This window comes from Eschscholzia californica, unplaced genomic scaffold (assembly GCF_041429995.1).
Source record: "Eschscholzia californica isolate CP2 unplaced genomic scaffold, dmEscCali1.0.p SCAF_1, whole genome shotgun sequence".
Lineage (NCBI taxonomy): Eukaryota > Viridiplantae > Streptophyta > Magnoliopsida > Ranunculales > Papaveraceae > Eschscholzia > Eschscholzia californica.
In genome coordinates, this window is record NW_028238198.1 from 62,331,270 (window position 1) to 62,351,309 (window position 20,040).

Consider the following 20,040-nt stretch of genomic DNA (forward strand, 5'->3'; position numbering starts at 1 on the left):
TTTTCTCAGCCAAATCTCCACAACCATTTCGAGATAAGAGCATCATTCATTCAGCCTCTTAATGCCCAGACCACCTTGAAGAGTTGGTTTACAAATCAGATCCCAAACCACCCAGTGCATCCTCTTATGAACTTCGTTGGTATCCCAAAAAAAGTCTTTTAATTTCTTCTCTATGGCATCACAAATTGAAACAGGGGCAGAGAATAAAGAGAGAAAGTAAATCGAAAGGGCTGATATGACTGCTTTCACTAAGGTTAGTTTACCTCCCCTAGAGAGAAAACTAGCCTTCCCAACAGAAAAGCCGCCTGGAGACTTTTTTAATGACTGGATCCCACAAATGTTTTGATTTGTATGCCTGACTTAGGGGTGGGAATAGAAACCAATTACTCTTCTTTGTAAAAGCTTCTTTAAGCTTTTTGGTAAGTAATTCAGAGATGTTGCCTTCTAAAGCTTCACATTTTGTTACTGCCTACATATAGATTAATGTTCATCTAATTAGATAACTAATCCAAAACTAAATACAAAATAGTACTGTTTGAAAGAACTTACCAAAATGGTTGAGCTGAAAACAGTTGTATACTTGTTAGGTCCCACTTTTTTTAGTAGGTACTAATCTATAATTTGACTATCAACAAATTCGTTCATAATCAAAGATTCGATATGGTCTTCAAAGAAGATCAAGTCTGAATTTTTATTCCATGCAATTGAACTACAAAAAAATATAAACCAAAAGTTGATCACTAATTTGAAACCCACAATTGCAGATATTATATTTTGCAATCCTCAGTTGCAGACAATGGGTTGCAACCAACTGTTTTTAGACAACATTTTGTGTTAGAGTATAAGGATCGAGATGAATCGAGATCCGAAGATATCAAATATCAGCCGTCCAAGATAAATGAAGATGAGACAAATCAACATGTAGAAATCCGACGATCAAGATGAGTCCAAGATATTGGAAGATATGAAAGATATTAAAGATATATTTAGGATATCTATTGTAACTATTTAATAGTAATATGAGTAGAGATTATATTATTTCCTAGTTTAGTTAGGAGAAACTAGAAAACCCTAAACCCTATAAGTAAGAGATGGGTTCTAGGAGTTTAAGCATTCGATTATTAATCAATCATTGTAACGAATCTCCACAATTGTGGATAATAAAGTATGTGGCCGTCCTGGCTTTCTCCGTGGATGTAGGTCGTGATCCTCCGACCGAACCACCTAAACCATTGTGTTATTTATTTTAGTTTGTATCTTCTATTCTACCAACTAACATGAACTTTCACATTTTGCAACCCATTATTTGCTGACAAAGGATTGCAATTCCACTGTAAAAGAAAAGGATTTTTGAGGGAGAGGACCAAAAAAAGGGGGGTAAATTAGCTTCCGCCCCAGGCCATTTCAGAATTGAGGGAAAGGTCCAAAATGTCAGATTTGTCTGACAATTCCTGTTTCAAAGGGTTATTCCTTTCCATTAAATGAGCCGGAATGGTCTAATCCTTAGCATTAAATGAGGAGAAAATATCTCCAATTTTATTTCCTTCCCTCTCCAATCTGATTTCCTTCCCAAAATTCCCGCCCCAATCATTCCTTGGTTTCCTACTTTCTCTCTTTATCCTCTGTTTACTCTCACGAAAGATAGGTAAATGGCGCCATTTTCTCCCAAATTTTCGTCTGAAATTTTAAATCCCGCCCAAAACATTTTCAACTTTTTCTACCTCCTCTATTAATAGATAAAAGGTCATCATCTTCTCAAAGACAAACAGTTAATGTTCTTAAAACTCAGGTTAGTGATTTTAATGTTCTTAAAACTCATCTTCTAGCCTTGAATGTTATAATTTAATGTTTCTTTTGCTGGACTGATCCTTAAAGACAAACAGTTAGACTCTAGAACTCATACATATTTTTTTTGCTTGACTGTCCCTTTCATGTTTCTGCCATGAATACTCCTTAAACAAAAACAAAAACATTTAAACTCATCTACTTGCATTGAATGAAATCATTTAAAGATGATGGATATACTTCCAAATCATTTAAACTCCTTAAACAAAAACAAATGATCTACTGTAACACGGGTTCATTCCTTCTCTTATGCAGAATGAACAGAGAAGAAATGGCGTGCCAGTCAAATGAAGAGTCCATTGGTGAATCAGAACGTGAATTCTTCAGTTCCCACCCATCAAGTACTTCAAGATCACCACCCTTAATGAATCGGTATATTTACTAGTCAGTATATAGTTCCCGTTTTGTTTTATAGTTGGTTGTACATTTTGTAGTTCCTACTTAGTTATATAAGGTTTGTTGTACTTGGTCAGTTTTCTGTACATGTTCCTTCTCCTCTTTACCTTATTCCTGTAATTATTCAGGTTTGAACTTGAATTCTTCCCTTCGAATGCTTCAAATTTGTTAAGATCATCACCCTCAATGAGTACAGAAGCAATGAATCGGTACATTTTCATTCCTTCTATCGTCCGGTTATTCGTTTTGAAATTAACTATGCATTTGTGTGTTTCGCATCTGTTCTCCCGGTTCCCTACAGTGGCCAAGTTGACCTTACATTGTTCAGTTCCCGTTTTGCAATATGTCTATACTTTTCGTTTCTTTAACTTTTGCAGGTTGGAACGTCATATCTCTAATCCTAACACGTTAACTGCGAATCGGTACATTTTCATTCCTTATATGTTCGATTTTATTGTTCAACTATACTGTACAATTTTACGTTCCTTATCCGTTAGGCCGTTCCCTCGTAGTTGGATAGTTTACAGTACATTCTTCAGTTCCCGATTCCTATATATCTATATATTTCTTTAACTTACGCAGGTTGGAATGTGGTTTTTTTATTCCTAATTCGTCAATTGTGTCTCGATCATACACTTCAATGATTCCACAAGAGTTGAATCGGTACAGTAATTTGTGTACTATACCTTTTTTAGAGTGGGAGTTGTAAAATGTCTGGTTCACAATTAAATGTGGGTTAAATTAATCCGTTCCTAGTTTCAAACTTTGTATATTTTTGTAGGTCGCCAAGTGATTTTTTCTTACTCCCGCCTTCTAACCATGGTGATGGATCTACTGCTCTTGTCAGAAGAGAATCTCTCCGGTCCGAGAGTTGGCCTGAAGTATTCACCCATGAGGGTCAAGAATTTCCTGGCGGTGTGATTGCATTTCGCCAGGCTCTTAGTCGATACTCAATCAAACACGGTTACAATTATGTGTTTGTGCAGAATGACCGCGATCGTGTAACCTGTGTTTGCAAAAGTACAAAATGCAAGTGGAAAATACACGCGGTTTCTCCTCTTAAGTCGGGATCTATGTTTATCTTGAAAGCCTATAACCCCGTTCACTCGTGTGAAGACTTCATCACTGGTGTACGCAAACCTCGACTATCGACTGAAGCTGTTAGTTTATTGATTGCAGGACATTGGAGAGAACCCTACCAAGAGCACGAAGGACATTGTTAGTTCCTTCAAAAAAGATTATGGTATTAAACTAAGTTACTACTACTCATATCATGCTCGAAATGCGGCAATTTGTATAGGATTTGGTGATGAAGCTGATTTCTATACAAAACTCTCCTGGTATGTTGATGCTCTGTCAAGATCTAATCCTAACAGTCATATCGATCTGGAAGTTGATGAAGAGTCGCATCGTTTTGTAAGAATTTTCATTGCTCTTGGAGCATGCATAGAAGGTTACAAGCATTGTAGACCTCTGATATTTATTGATGGTACGTTTGCTAAAACAAAGTATAATGGATGTATTCTTGCTGCAGTTACAAAGAATGGAAACGACGGTAATTATATTATTTTCCTTGAAACTGTTCCTCGTACATTATATAATTGTCAGAAGACTAAATCGTTATCTGACCATTTGTTAGTTCCCGAGACATGCTTACATTTACAAGAAACAGTAATGTTTATACTCAATCATTGTGTTGTACGCAGGTTTTTTCATTCTTGCCTATGCTGTTGTTGATGTAGAAAACGATCACAACTGGCTCTGGTTTTTGGGAATTTGAAGAAATGTATAGATATTGGTGAATCACTTACTTTTATGTTTGATAGGCATAATGGTATATTAAATGGTGTTCGGTATGTATTCCCATCGGCCAACCACTCCTATTGCGTGTGGCACTTGCGGAACAATTTGAATTTATGAGTTAGAAATGGTGCCAAGAAGTCAGATTATTTCCAGTCGTTGATGTTCAAAGCGGCTCATGCACTTACTACCTCAGATTTTAGCAAATACACTGGGGAGATTTGTGTAATGGGTGGGGCTGGAGCTGAAGCTTTTTTGAATTCAGTCGACCCTGTTCACTGGGCAGATGCCTTCTTTCCAGGGAAAAGGTACGGTTTAATTTGCTCTTCCTTGTCTGAGTCCTTCAATTCATGGATCCGAGACGAGAGAGTTATGCCGATAACAGTCATGCTGGATATGCTGCGCATGAAGATCATAAATATGATGAATGAGAGGCGAGTCAAGTCATCTAGTTGGTCTACCTTCTTATGCCCGAAGGTAGATAAAGAAATGCAACTGCGTTACAAAGTGGCCTGTAGTTGGACGTGCGTCCAGTCCGGAGAAGCTCAGTACGAGGTATTGTCTATGCCCACCCATTCGGTTGACTTGGCCCAACGGACCTGCACTTGTCGCAAGTGGCAAGTAGAAGGCATACCATGTGAGCATGCGATTCTTTGTATATAAATGAACGGTGGTGATGCCTCTTCATTTTTTTTATTCCAATTTCACTACCGAAGCCTATTGTAAGACGTACAGTCATCCCGTTAAGCCTGCACCTACGTTTGATGAGCCTAAATCATATGAGCCAGACACGATGATTCTTCCTCCTCTCACAAAGAGACGTCCTGGTAGACTTCGCACCACTCGAATTGAAAGTGTCGGGTATTTTCCAAAAGACAGAGGGTGTGTGGCAGATGTAATCAACTGACGACCCACAATCGTGCATACTGTAACGAACCAATATAGTGATGGGTTAGCACTTATGTATCTGATTTTGTTTAGCACTTCTTCAAGTGTCCAGTATTTTGTTAGCACTTCCTCTGAAAATGTAAGTTTCTTTTTTGTTGTCTACTGTTGTATGTAGAGTACATTTCATGATCTGCAGTACATGTGTTTCTTTATAGTAAACTGTTTTGTTTACGGAACAGAACATTGTAAAACTTTCAGTACATTATAAAACGGTCAGTACGTATGTTTATTGAAACAGAAACATTGACAGTAAATCCTTCACCATGGTTAGAAGGCGAGAGTACGAAAAAATCACTTGGCTACAAAGTTTAGAAACAGGAACAAATTAATTTACCCTACATTTAGATGTGAACCAGACATTTTACAACTCCCACTCTAAAAATAGTATAACTCTACTAACAATGGTGATGGATAATGATTGTACATAATATGTGAAAGGTACACAATTGTTACTTACTATCAAATAACACAATTGTACATAATGATTTAGTCGAAGTTTTACAAGTTTCTACCCTTCACAAAGTTTTGTTGTCAACTACAAAACTTACAGTACATTATAAAACTGGCGGTAGATTATACAACAATCAGTACGTTGTGTAATGCCTTGTGTCCAGTATGGTATGTTGTATGTGTATTTGAACAGAAACATTGACAGTAGATCCATCACCATTGTTAGAAGGCGGGAGTAAGAGAAAATCACTTGGCGACTTAGAAAATATACAAACTTTAGAAATAGGAACGAATAAATTTACACTACATTAAGTTGTGAACCAGACATTTTACAACTCCCACTCTAAAAATAGTATAATACTACCAATTGTGTTATTTGATAGTAACTAACCATTGAGTACCTTTCACATATTGTGTCCTTTGGTCGAAATTGTACATAATGATTTAGTCGAAGTTGTACAAGTTTTTACCCTTCACAAATTGTCTACCACAAAACGGACTGTACATTATAGAACTGACAGTACATAATATAACTGGCAGTAGATTATGTAATGCCTTGTGTCCAGTATGGTATGTTGTATGTGTATTTGAACAGAAACATTGACAGTAAAGTATAAAACTGACAGTACATTATGTAAATAAAATACCTTTGGTCGAAATTGTAGAATTTTAAAACCTTAACATAGTTTTCCGCTCTGGCATAATACAAAACAGAAGTATTTTTCAGTACAACAGAAGTTAATAACATTAACCTGGAACCATATTTAACATCATTTCCACAATTATCAGCCCTCCTTTTTCATCATCTTACTCCAAGCCTTTTGTGACTCCCTTAAAATTTTGTACGTCACCTCCGTTCTCATTCTTCTAGCTCTGTCGCTAAAATGTTCGGGATGCGTGCAACTATTTGGCATGTTCAAGTCTTGACTGTCCATGAAAATTCTTTCCAGATGCAGCATCACGTAAAGACCGCAGTCCGGTCTGCCGGATAAAAACAAATTTTCATTATACGAAGTTGTAGACATTAGAAGAAGTAAAGAAGAGAATGGAACTTACTCTTTCCCTTGCTGTGGACATTCTTCTTCCCTTAAAAATGGGATCTTTTTCTTCAGTCGTCTTCGTCCGTAGTTCAATTCATTTAACACACCTGCAAGGAGCATTGCAAACTCCCTTGCATTCTTGTTGCACGTTTGAGCCAGCTGTCGATCATTGATGAGAGAATTATAGTGTGTCCAATTATTTTCATGGAACTTATACACCAGAAGCGTCCAGTGGTAACCATAGTATGCATCATCGGTGTATGTTGTGTTAATTGGAACACACAACGCTGAGGTATGGCCTCTGATAAACTACTCCCTAATTCTGGTCTGTAAATTTGCAGTTATTGTCTCGGGGTTGCGTTTCTGGTCGAACAACGTCGGCAAATTACCAATCATACATTTTAACAAATATTTGATAGTAACATAATACAAAAAAGTGCGAAGCAATCTTACGTAGAGGATGGCTGACAAGAATATGATCTCTTTGCTTTTGTTAACTGGGTTGCTGTGAAGGTGGTCTGCAAACCAATCGATGATTTAAGAGTCGCACTCTCTATACATCATTAGATCATCTAACTCTTTTCCAGTTAGACGGTGTTCATTATCTTTCTTCCACACCTCCAGTCTGTACCGTACATGTCATAATTTACGAGACATTCAATCATGTACGCGACACATCCAAATGTGTATTAAATTAAAATATTTACAGGAAACTTACTTTTTCCAGCCTTTGTTGCTGCACTCTAGCAGTAGAGGTCTTTTTTTCTGAAGCACATAAGGCCAAAGCCCTCCTATTTTCCAGTCACATAAGCTCTGTTTGTCTTCTTTGTTCAAATTCATGGATTCCACAGCCACAATTTCTTTTCCCGTATCTGCCTTGAATGTCGCTTTCCACACATGCGGGTTTTTCTTCACCCTTCTTATAAGAGAATTCTGAAGAGCCTTTGACTCTGATTCTCCTTTGCTTGCTACTCTCTTTGGAGGGGAAACATTTTTCTTTAGCACTTCTTCGACTGACTCTTTGCCCATTTTGATTATATCTGCAAAATCAGAATTGGGTGGTGTCTGCAAAATTTTTGAAGTATTATGTTTGCTCGTCCCCTCTTCTGGTGGTGTCCAAACCACTATTTGTGTGCAGTCAATTCCCAGATCAAAGCTTGGTTCAGTTAGTTGGTTGTGGCTGATTGTACTACCCTTGTCTTTACTTGCTACATTTTTTTAATACAATGTTAGAGATTAGGTTTGTTAAATAATTTATAATCACTATAATAACATAAATTTCATGTATTTGAATCAAAAATATGCGAATCTTACCTTTTAACAAGTGAACTTTATGTTGTAGTTTTAGTGTTTCCTCTCTTTTATGAATCCTCTGAAGCCAAGAGTCATCGTCGCTCGATAAATTAACATCCTTGCCCCAAAGCTCATCTCTCTCATCCTTTCCGTCCTTCTCTTTGTATTTATCTGTTTTTATGTAATCGGGAATTAATATATGTCATTGACTTTTTCAAATTTACTGGTAAGGAAACAACTGAGGATGCAGGGTAAAATTCTCGATCAGTTAACTCAATCCCAGTACCCGTTTAGTAACATGTTGTTAAACGATATGCAGAATAACATGAATTAAAGTTCTGTAAAAGTAAACATACGTTCATAAAAACCTTGACTAAAAGGAAACCACCTAATATGTCACAAAGTACCGTTGTTCAAACCATTTTAATACGATAACCACTAACACTAAACATGTCATAAAACCTCCTATCCTTAACTACTTTTTAGTACTATTTAACTTTGATTGAAATGAGTTTGACTGTAATCGAGATTAGAGATTGCCTTTTCCTTTGCCGGCATGCTTTTGTTTCTTTGCATCATCCTCTGACTCGGCCGATTCATCATGATCATCTGTTTCACTGTCACTTTCCTCTGCTTGACCGTCTTTCACAGTTTCTTCTTCACTTTCAGTTTTGTCTTCATCACTTTCACTACTTTCTTCTCCATTTTTTTCTTTTATTTCACTTTCCTTAACAATTTTGCTTGCCTTCTTACCCTCATTTATCTCCATCTGTTCTTCTTCACTACTCTCACTGTCAGTCTCACTCTCACTTATCTGACTTTTTCCTGCCTTATTAACCTCATTTTTCTCCACCTTTGGACCCGTCTCTTCTTCTTCACTACTCTCACTGTCACTTTTACTTTGCCTTGCCTGCTTTGTCTCACTTTTCTCCTCTTCTTCTTCACTACTTTCACTTTCACTATCACTTTTACCTTCCTGGTTCCCCTCATTTTTCTCTATCTCTTCTTCTTCTTCTTCTTCTTCTCTACTCTCACTTTCAGTTTCACTTCCTTTTTTATTCCTCTCCTCATCCTTTTCTGTCTCACTTTTATCCTTACCCTATTCTTCTTTATCAGTTTCACCACTATCAGTTGCACTTCTTTCTTGTTCCTTCTCCTCTTCTATATCTTCCTGTCCTTTATCCTGCTCTTCCCTCCCATCACTCTGACTTACATTTTCTTCTTGTTCTTCCTCCCTTGCTGCTTGCGCAGTTACTTCCCCTCAGGTTCTAGCTGGTCTTGACTTGAACCCCCTTCATATGTTGCTGTTTCCATTCTATCTTTTGATTGCAGCACATTGGAATAAGCTTTTACAGCTGAGTCTCTTTCCGCGCATGCTTTGACCAGCTCTTGTCTCAAAAGGGAGATTTCTCTTTCTTGGTTCTCTATTCTTTTCAGCAAATTGGTTAAGCTCTTTGGATTTTCTCCTTCCGAGAAAATTCTACTTTCAATATCATTTTCTTGCCAGATTCTTCTTTCATATACCTGCAAGATTTCCATATATCAGAAAGTTACATAACTGACTGTAAATTAGAAAACTGACAAGAAATTAGACAATTGACGGTTAATTACCACACTGACAGTACATTACAGAACTTGTTGATACATGAAAACACAGACTGTAAATTTGTTACTACAGTTTATATGTTTCAACTATTAGATGCAGAATTTTACCTGGTCCTCTATAAGATTCTGAAGTTTGTCGTCGAATGTCTTATCGATTTCTTGCAAAGACCATCTCACCAATCGAGGCACTTCATCCTTAACCTTGCTTATTCTATCGTAGCATAGAGTATGCTCGCAGAACCAGATCTATTCAGAAATAAAATCAATTATATAACCAATAAAATGTCACTGAATATACCAACTGTGGTGAAAAAAATCGTACTTACTGGAAGGACAATTAGGCATCCAGAAGCTTTGATTGGATCGTGTGGGTGCCAACTGATCCTGTCCATCATGTATGTGTGCACTGCTCTTGCCCACGATACTTTTTTATGCTTTTCATTGATTCCAAGCAGTTCAGGAAGATTGGGGGAATGGAGTAACCAGTACTCGAAGCAAACAGTAGATTAGCAGATAGTGATAAGATTACCAGCCTGACAATATCCATATCATCCACATCTTCATCGTCTACAACCTTGGTTAGAGCATCGGATACCTTGTGACATGTCACATAACCCGGTACTTCTCCGAAATATTTGACACAAAAGTCAATCTGCGGTTGCCTTAATACCTTGGTCTTGGGTATCACATCTTCAATTTCCCCCTCCATTGGCAAGCCCAGGATGAGGGTCACATCCTCTGGTGTCACCTGAAGCTCTTTTCCTGCTATTGTAAATCTTTCTGTCTTGGTATTGTAGAGGCTGAGTAATTCGAAAATAGCTTTGTTCGGAGGAATCGGGTTTGCCATCTCCAGCTTGTTCTCGTTGAATGCTCTCAATAAGTATTTGAAAGGAGTCCCATCCAACAACTCCTTCTGTCTATCACTCAACTTAAAATATCATGTCTTCATTTGGTCCCAAATTTTACGTAGGGACCACTTGTAAGCCTTTGACAATTTGCTATACAGATCGTCGGGTCTGTTTTCAACTCATTAGATAATTGTTGACTTGCTTCTCCTTGAGCTTTTGATTTTGCCTTCTTTTTTCGTAGAGGACCCTGTGGTTCTTGGGTTGCTTTCCTCTTTCCCTTGGTATTATTCACTATTTTTTGTTCCGCTTCCTGCGGGAACAAATAAGTTTACTGTAAATTCAAAAACTGACAGTATGTTATGTAATTCATTCTGTACAGTATGGTATGCTGTGTGTTGGAACTAATTTATTTACCGTCAATTATATCACTGACAGTGCATTATGTAATGTACAGTGAACAGGATGGTAAGCCATATGTGTATTGGAACAAATCAATTTACAGTAAACTATAAAACTGACAGTGCATTATGTAATGTCTAGTACACCATATGGTATGCTTTGTGTGTTTTGGAACAAATCAATTTATAGTAAACTATAAAACTGACAGTGCATTATTTAATGTCTAGTGTACAGTATGGTATGCTTTGTGTGTTTTGGAACATATCAATTTACAGTAAACTATAAAACTGACAGTGCATTATGTAATGTCTAGTGTACAGTATGGTATGCTTTGTGTGTTTTGGAACAAATCAATTTACAGTAAGCTATAAAACTGACAGTGCATTATGTAATGTCTAGTGTACAGTAAGGTATGTTTTGTGTGTTTTGGAACAAATCAATTTACAGTAAATTATAAAACTGACAGTAAACTATCAATTTACAGTAAACTATAAAACGGACATTATAAAACTGACAGTGATCTAGACCAAAGCTTTGTCAAACAGTAAAACGAAATACTTTGTGCATGGGAACTAAAAAGTTTCTAGAGCTCTGGATCATGTACATGAAACTAAAAAGAGTTAGGTTCGTAACCGTAAAATACTTCAAAGCTTTGTCAAATAGTAAAACGAAATACTTTGTGCATGGGAACTAAAAAGTTTCTAGAGCACTGGATCATGTACATGAAATTAAAAAGAGTTAGGTTCGTAACCGTAAAACACTTCAAAGCTTTTGTCAAATAGTAAAACGAAAGGATTTGTGCATGGGAACTAAAAAGTTTTTAGAGCACTGGATCATGTACATGGAACTAAAAAGAGTGTGGACTTTTGTACCTTCATCTTATTCCTTAGGCTACTCCTTGTTGGTTGCTGTTCTTTCATCTTCTTTTCTTTAACTGATTTCGATCTCGTCGTTGCTGGTTCATTAGTGATTTTCTTTGGTGAGATTTTTTTAGTGTTTTTCTTAACCATCTGCAAACAGGAAGTAAAATTTGTAAGAGATTTTTCTTCAGATTTAGGGTTTTTCTTCAGATTTAGGGTTTTTCTTCAGATTTAGGGTTTTTCTTCAGATTTAGGGTTTTTCTTTGTGATAAAGGAAACCTACTATTTTTTTTAGAAAACTTACCTTTTTTGAAGAACAATCTTTCACTGATCTCGTTTGTACTAACGAAATGAAGAAGAACCTGAGAGTTTTGAACTGCTTTTTAGAGAGAGAGAGTGAGAGGTGTGCGTTAAGGGGAACGAAGAATCAGGAGTAATGGGGAGAGAAAAATTGCGGTTTCCAAAACTGAACGGCGTGGGATCGAGGTTATGGCGAAGTGACGTTGGCGTGGAGCAGTCATTCCAAATCTGACTGGACGTCAGATTTTGGCAAAAAAATTGGTCAATTTCACACTCTTTTTTGAATGGCAAATCCGTAATATCTTTAAAAACGAAGGTGTTTTCGTTTTCCAGTTTCATGGGTTGACACTTTGGACCTGATCCTTAATTCCGGACTGCCTTGGGCCCGGTCCTCATTCTTCCCCTGATTTTGGGCTGTTTGCCCAAGGCCTCTAAAAAAATTAAGTAGATCTGTACTTACTTTTTGTTGGTCAGTGCGCATAGAATCCTTGAATTATTTTGAGGTCTTCTTCAGTGAAGAGATGTCAAATTTCCGAACTCTCCCACTGAATTCTCCACTTTCGTTCACAGTTTTCTTTTCTGATGTTTCCTTAGTAACTTGGACATTGATTTTTTTCAACCTATGAACCTTTTATTTTTTTATATAAAATTTTTAACTTATTTGTATTGACTTGTTTCTCTAGTGTTACAAAGTCAGAAGTTTCAGCAACCTTTCTTTTTTGACACTTAAATGTAACAACCTCTTCAAAGTTTGTTTGTTTAGTCGCTTCATGACCAACAGTATATTTTTCTACTTTATCTTGATTGCACTTCTGGATTTTGAAGCTACTTTTTTTTTTAGGACTCTTCGACTTAAGATGTGTTCTCATCAACTTCCTCACTGCACTTGGTTTCTTTTGCAGTTTTTAGTTCTTCATTCCCCTTCATAAGAATCATGTTTGATTCTCTTATACATTATATCTCCTCTTTCAACTTTTAAATTTATTCATTTTTTATTATCAAAATTTTCTTTTGTTCTTCACATTCAACTTCTAATTTCTTAACTTTATCTTGAAAATGTTTCAAATAAGAAACATCAATATCAGCAGGTACAGTCAAAATCCCACCAGAAATGAGTTGCTCTTCACTTTCCAATAGTGGCACAAAAAAAATCTTTAGAGAGCTGGAATTCAACCAGTATATTTCAAATTAAAAAAATACATTCAACATTTTTGCAAACAATCTATGCAAATTACAGTATGTAACCCTAGTACTCAAGTTAATGATTTGCAAAAGTTAATATAATATACCCGGTTCCCTGTCACATCTTCCAAAGCTTGAAGAAAATCCAACTTCATATGGTCCAAACTCCATCTAATAATTCGAGGACATTTGTCCTCTTTGTATGTATTCTTCGATAAAGATATGAATGTTCACATAATCAGAACTGCATAAAGTGAACACAATCATTATTACAAGGAACAAACTATGTAAACTACATAATGTGAATCAAGATGAATAAAATTTGTTATACCGGTAGTAGTAGGAGACATCTTGAAGCTTTTGTTGGTTTGTCCACATTTTTTCAATTGTCTTCATCATGTAATTGTGAATTATTGTAGGCCATGAGATAGAATTTATCTTCTCCATTGACTTTAACAAGTTCGTGAACGACATTTGTATAGTCGTTCCAACTGTTGTTGCAAACAAGAAAGATGAAGCAATGTCCATTATCATCAACTTCACAAAATCATTTGTTTTTTCATTTTCTTCTTCAAAGAAACTTTCAATTACTGTTACTATCGATGATGTAGAAACTTTATGTGTCTTTTCTCCAAATTAAGTACTCACAAATTCTCCATCTTTTTTTCCTTCAAATGGAGAAACAAGCACCCCTTCTTTTGGCATTCCTAGAAGAATAGTCAATCATCGACTTTGAATTCTATCTCTATCTCACCAGATTCAAATTTACCTTTGTCTTTGTTGTATCTACGGACCAACTCATAGATTATTGATATTGGTATGCCTAAATTTGTAGGTTCCATTTCTTCATCATAAAAAGCTTGGAAAAAGGATCCAAATGGTGTTTCTGGCTGTGCATTAACTTGATCAAAATTCCTTTTGTCAACTATTTTTTCATGAACACTATTGTGTTCTTCATCGTGCATCTATAGTTGTACACATCATATTCTTTCTTTACAACTTTACTACTATCTGATTTCACCACTTGCAATTCTCCGTTTCTAGTTTCCACCATTTTCTGCATAAATATTCAAGAGAATTTGTGAATCCAAACAATTTTTGCAAGTTGAAATTTGCTTATCAGCAATTGCTAATAGGGTTTGCAAACCCATTTGCCGAACTAACAAAACATTGTTTGCAAACCCTAGTAGCAGATATACTATTACAAATATTTGTTTGCAACCCCATTTTCCGAAGCACTAAACAACAAAATATTGTTTCCAAGCCCTATTTGCAGATCTACTATTGCAAATAGGGTTTGCAAACCCATTTACAGGAGCACTAGCAACAAAATATTATTTTCCAAGGCCTATTTGCAGATCTACTACTGCAAATAAAGTTTGCAAATCCATTTACAAAAGCACGAGCAACAAAACATTGTTTTTCAAGCCCTATTTGATGATTTACTATTGAACATAGGGTTTGCAAACCCATTTATAGAAGAACTTACAATAAAACATTATTTTCCAAGCCCTATTTGATGATCTAATACTAAAAATAGTGTTTGCAAACCCATTTACAGAAGAACTAACAACAAAATAGTTTACAAACTTTATTTGATGATCTACTACTGAAAATAGGTTTTGCAAATAAGATTCCATGGATAACGAACAACAAAATAGCATTTACATACCCTATTTGCATATCTACTACTGCAAATAAGATTTGAAAACCTCTTACCAAAAAACGACCAACAAAATAGGGTTTAGAAATAATTTTTTAAGATCTACTACAAAAAATTTGGTTCGTAAACTACATGCATAAACCCCAAGAACACTAAAATAGTTTTTACAAAACCTGTATCTGTGATCGACTGGAGGAAAGAAATCGAGTTCTTTTAAGTGATGAGCTATTTACTTTGGATTAGAAGAAGTAGAATCTACAGAAATTAGATGTGAACGAAGATTGAAAACTTAAACTCGAAGAAGAAGAAGAAGGGGGAGGAGGAGGAGGAGGAGGAGGAGGAGGAGGAAGAAGAAGAAGAAGAAGAAGAAGAAGAAGAAGAAGAAGAAGAAGAAGAAGAAGAAGAAGAAGAAGAAGAAGAAGAAGAAGAAGAAGAAGAAGAAGAAGAAGAAGAAGAAGAAGAAGAACAAGAAGAAGAACAAGAAGAAGAAGAAGAAGAAGAAGAGGAAGAAGAAGAAGAAGAAGAAGAAGAGGAAGAAGAAGAAGAAGAAGAAGAAGAAGAAGAAGAAGTGGTAATTCGTCACGTTAATCATAACCACTACAGAAGAAGAAGAAGTGGTAATTCGTCACGTTAATCATAACCACTACATTTCAGTCAAGCTCAATGCACAGTGTTCGCTTCCTCCAGTTCTAAAATCGCATAATTACGAGAAGATGAAATATTCAAAATTAGGATCCATGGTGCAACAAATTTGAAACGCAATCTGGAAACTTGAAAGGGATGGTGTCAAGTGAGGAAGTTGAAAACTCCATCGTCTTGGTCTCTGAATAATGTTTTTTTCTTGTTAGTTATTTTATCTTAAATAGTACTGTGTATTCCTTATGAAAGAACGAGTTTGCCCAAAATATATAGTATTACCATAAACATAAACCGCACACAAAACTAAATGTTGGCATTAAGAACATAGTATCATCGTAAAGTAACTAACATAAATCGCATACAAGCTGAAGTTGTCACGAAAAACATAATAAAAGACAATAAAACTCAATATTCGGCATCCTCCTCAGAGTTCGAAGTACCGAATTCATCTTTCTTTTTCCTATCATATTCCTGTTTCCCATCATCTTTTGAGCCTAAACCATCTGATCCATCTTCTTTCTCCACGTCATCTTCTAACTCGGAACCACCGAATCCATCTTGTTTCTGCTCAACATTTTTTACGATTCTCTTTGCCATTAGAATACGAAGAAGATGTCAATAACTGCAGAAGGTAAGTAAGAAAGTATTTAATAGAAATATTCAAACTTTTTACCGTTCTTTGGTATTATGATTTGTAATCCACTTGACTGATTCGACTTGGATTTGAGACAACCGAATGTGAATGGCGTGCAAACAACTGATCATAACCATCAATATTTTAGTGGGAGAATGTTGTTGGAATACGGAGATCATGATTTAATGAATGACATATCCAATTACTCCAGTCCCAAACAGCTAATCGACTATAGTGAGGAATTCAGTGGTGCTCCGTCAAGTTGGACCGAAGAGGTGCTGGCGGTATGATTTGACGATATCCTAGTTGACGCAATAAATGTTGTGGGTATAAGATAAAACCCATCTTAAAGAAAACAATCATACCTCAATCAGACAATAACTACGAATAGTTGACCAAGCGCAACTTTCGATTTGGGTTCGAAAAGTAGAAAATAGTTATTTAGGTCAAAATATTATTAATAATAACTAAAAAAAACAGGCATCTTTTCATATTTACTAAAAATGACCAAAATATTATGAGTAAAGATACATTAAGCTTAAAATAATATGGATAATTAGGATTAAGGTCATTTTCTATTAAATCTATTCCCAAAATACCCTTATTAAAATTCACTCTCTCTAAAAAAACCAAAAAGAAATTTAGGGATATTATTTTCTGTTCTTCTTTCTTCTTCCCGACTTTTGACCCCAAAACCTTCTTCTTCTTCATCCCGGATTCTTCATGCTTCTGCCTTTAATTCCCAATCTTCGTTTGAATCTATCTCATTCATCTCCATTGTTGTTAAGAGATGTTATTCTCTATTAACAAAAGATTCATTATTTTCTCTCTAGCTATAAAACAGAATGAAGAAGAACTGGTGATGATTCCAGATGAAGATTTTCCATATGACTATTTTCACTCTAGATGAGGCATCGATTTTCACATTAAATCTTATGTTAATGATGGGAGATGCCATATTGTGCTGAATCGGATGTTGATGCACACAGACTTGATGAAGCTTCGTGATGGAGCCATCTTGAATAATCCCGATCTTGAACACTCTAGTTCCTGGATAGAGGTTAACAATCTCCTATAATCCATTTCCAGATCATGTTCAAGTTTAAAATTAGTAGTCTCAAAGAAACATCTCCTTCTCTTGTTTTTGAGAAAGAGAAAATTTCAAATCAAGCTTAGGTTAACAAACATTGGTCTCAGATGAAGCTTCGTGATGGAACGATCCTTTTAGATTTTATTCAAATAAATATTGTGCATACACACACAGACTAATTAAGATATGTTGGTTGAATTAGTTGACTAATCTATTGTGGTGTGTGATTTGGCAAAACTGAACATTTTTAGGGAAACAAGAAGATTTCGATGAGAAAATCTGATTCCTCCCAGCCTTCTATTCACGCCCACACCTTTTTTTTCTTAATCTTCTTCCTCCTCCTACTACACCACCACCTCCAATTTTTTCTCTCTAGTTTCTGTTCGCTGACAGAAACTTCAACAAAGGAAAAAGCCTTAGTCTTCACGAAGGAGTTCTAGACCCGAACTTCTTCGTATGTGTTCTTGCCTGCAAACAAGTGTTTCGTTTACATTATGCAAATCATGTTTGCAATCTACATTTTGCAAACACAGTTTGCAGTTTATATTATGCAAACACATGTTTGCAGATCAGATTGTTGCAAACACGTTTGCAGAACAGATTGTTGCAAACACGTTTGCAGAAAAACGTAAAGGAAAAAAGCGCCGCTTTTTTCTGGTTTTTTTTTTTTGAAAAAAAATATTGAAAGTGGATCTTGTTAGAAAGCTAATGAAAAATCATTTCTAAATATATAATTTTTATAGAAATCCGACATCTCAAACAAAAGTTATATCGATTTAAAATTTAAAGAAAAATTAAAGAATTTAGTTACACAAAATGACGAAAAAGGGTATTTTAGTATTTACACACTTTTTGACCTGAATAATAATTTTCAAATGTTTTGTGTTTTTCTACTCATTTTCAATATTATTTTGACCGTTTTAGAAATTACCTCTTCGAAAAGTAGAAGTGTGTACATAAAAGGAGTGCCAACAGAATTTTTCATACACTAAGAACGGAAAATTTAAGATACACTTTTTGTTGCCCATACATGCATATCACTTGACTTGGTCACTTTGTTTTGATCAAGTCATTTGTTATTCACACACCAACCCATGACTGTTAGGTTAATCCCACATTGGTTGTGGAAGGGGCAGGGGGTGTGGTAATAAGTGTGGGAGAAGCCTTGCCTCTTGAGCTAGCTTTTGGGGTAAGAGGGGCCCAAGATCACCCAACACTGGTATCAGAGCCTGGATAATAACAAGTCTCGGCCCAATAACTATTGATGTTAAGAGCCAATGTGTGAGGGGGAGATTGTTAGGTTAATCCCACATTGGTTGTGGAAGGGGCGAGGGTGTGGTAATAAGTGTGGGGGAAGCCTTACCTCTTGAGCTAGCTTTTGGGGTAAGAGAGACCCAAGACCACCCAACAATGACCACCACCTTCTTACCATTTACGTCAGCAACCTCACCAACCATCACCTCCCTCTCATGTCTCCGTGTGTATCCTCCCTCTGCCATCGCCACTCCCTTTGGCAGCATCCACGAATTCAGAACTTTATTTGAAAGCCATATTTCGACCCAGACGTTTTTGGGATCTCTTTGTCTCTTGCGAGAACCTTAATCCTATTGGTACGAGGCTAAGAATATAGTTTGAGTAAGCAATGAGGAAGAGAAAGATTAGCTAGGAAAGAATGAGCGAGACAAAGAGACTAAGCCAAAACAGAGAGGGAGAGAGAGAGAGAGAGAGAGAGAGAGAGAGAGAGAGAGAGAGAGAGAGAGAGAGAGAGAGAGAGAGAGTCAACGAGAGAGACGGTGGTGGTCGTGGATGAGTGGCCGACTGAAATTGGAGAAGAAGGTAGTGTGTGTGAGTAGTAAAAATGTGTTCGGGTGGTGTACGTGGCTAACTGTTTGTGTGCACAGTAATTTTTGTATATGAAAGTCAATGACTTGCTTATAATATGGAGGGGGTTTCGCTTACAAATTCTACTAGTGCGCAGAATGCCTTGTTTGACCTCTAGCTACTGGTGGTCTTCATAAACTTCGAGGTGCCTATAAAATTTATGAAATTTAAGTAGGCACCTCTTACCAGGCGGATTACTCTTTATCTTGTTCATAAGTTCATTGAATTTAAAACCAGATAAGGCAAGCAAGAGAAGAAAAATAGTAAGCATCCTAAACCTTCCATGCTTCTTATTATATGAGACTTTCTCTTTCTAGAAAGATAATTGTGTGACTCTTACCAACAAGCAAAAGTAAGCAAAAAGACCATTTCTCTTGTGTGACCACTTGGAAAGCTATTGTATTTTTACTACTAAATGTGTTACGGATAATATTTTCGATAATCTCAAATGATTATAGTCGGCTAACCATTCTCATTTACGTGTACAGTTAGAGAAATTATTGTGTTTTTTCTACTTAAATTCTGCAAAAGAAGACAGGTCTGGGCCAGTATGTCACGGAAAGATTCAGCGTATAATTATCATGAAAGATATTACATTTTAAACCTTTATTCATAATCTCAAGTGGGATAATATCAAATTCAATAACTCCCCTTCAACAAAAAAAAAAAAATTCAATAACTCCCATTCTTTACTCATGCAAATATGGCTATTTATAAAATTATTTAATATCTAGAAAGCACTTTTTTTTTTTTTTTTTGTTGTTGAACTATCTAGAAAGCACTTATTGTTTTGGATTAGTTGTGGGTCCTTTAAATCTCTATATAGTAACAAAACCCTAGTTTTATTTAGTGCATGATACTTCTAGATGTAGAGATAAGGATAGAATTGGTGTTTCTCTTTAAATCCCACTAAATATCATTCTCAATATTATTCCATTCCATCTTATCCCACTTCCATTTTTGAATTTTGGGACCATATTTTAAATCCCATTTTCACCCAATTACCTATCATGAGATGTGCTTTTGTAGGTGGAGGATCAGATAAGATTATCGTGATATTTTAGGAAAGTCTATCGTTATATTTCTTAACATACTAGACAAAATTACGACTAATTTACCAACGTTCAATATTCTACTCTAAAAACTTCGTGTAGGTGGATTTTTTTT

General features: G+C 36.0%; 1 protein-coding gene and 2 long non-coding RNA genes across 3 annotated transcripts; 1 reads left to right on the forward strand and 2 right to left on the reverse strand.

Moving 5' to 3' along the window:
• The first annotated feature begins 235 nt into the window (after positions 1 to 235).
• Positions 236 to 4,704, forward strand: LOC147568066 (uncharacterized). The gene is made up of 9 exons (XM_086658945.1): positions 236 to 253; positions 1,737 to 1,789; positions 2,370 to 2,450; positions 2,619 to 2,663; positions 2,824 to 2,904; positions 3,023 to 3,242; positions 3,421 to 3,875; positions 3,984 to 4,094; positions 4,167 to 4,704. The coding sequence occupies exons 1-9, from the start codon at positions 236 to 238 to the stop codon at positions 4,702 to 4,704; spliced, it is 1,602 nt and encodes a 533-aa protein (XP_086515071.1).
• A 1,372-nt stretch (positions 4,705 to 6,076) lies between these two features.
• LOC147568067 (uncharacterized) lies at positions 6,077 to 7,687 on the reverse strand. Its single transcript, XR_015230951.1, has 4 exons — positions 7,198 to 7,687; positions 6,933 to 7,104; positions 6,496 to 6,842; positions 6,077 to 6,420 (listed from the first exon to the last, which is right to left on the reverse strand). It is a non-coding gene; the product is annotated as an uncharacterized LOC147568067 (long non-coding RNA).
• Positions 7,688 to 8,790: 1,103 nt separating this feature from the next.
• LOC147568068 (uncharacterized) lies at positions 8,791 to 9,765 on the reverse strand. The gene is made up of 3 exons (XR_015238067.1): positions 9,704 to 9,765; positions 9,486 to 9,623; positions 8,791 to 9,296 (listed from the first exon to the last, which is right to left on the reverse strand). It is a non-coding gene; the product is annotated as an uncharacterized LOC147568068 (long non-coding RNA).
• Positions 9,766 to 20,040: the final 10,275 nt, after the last annotated feature.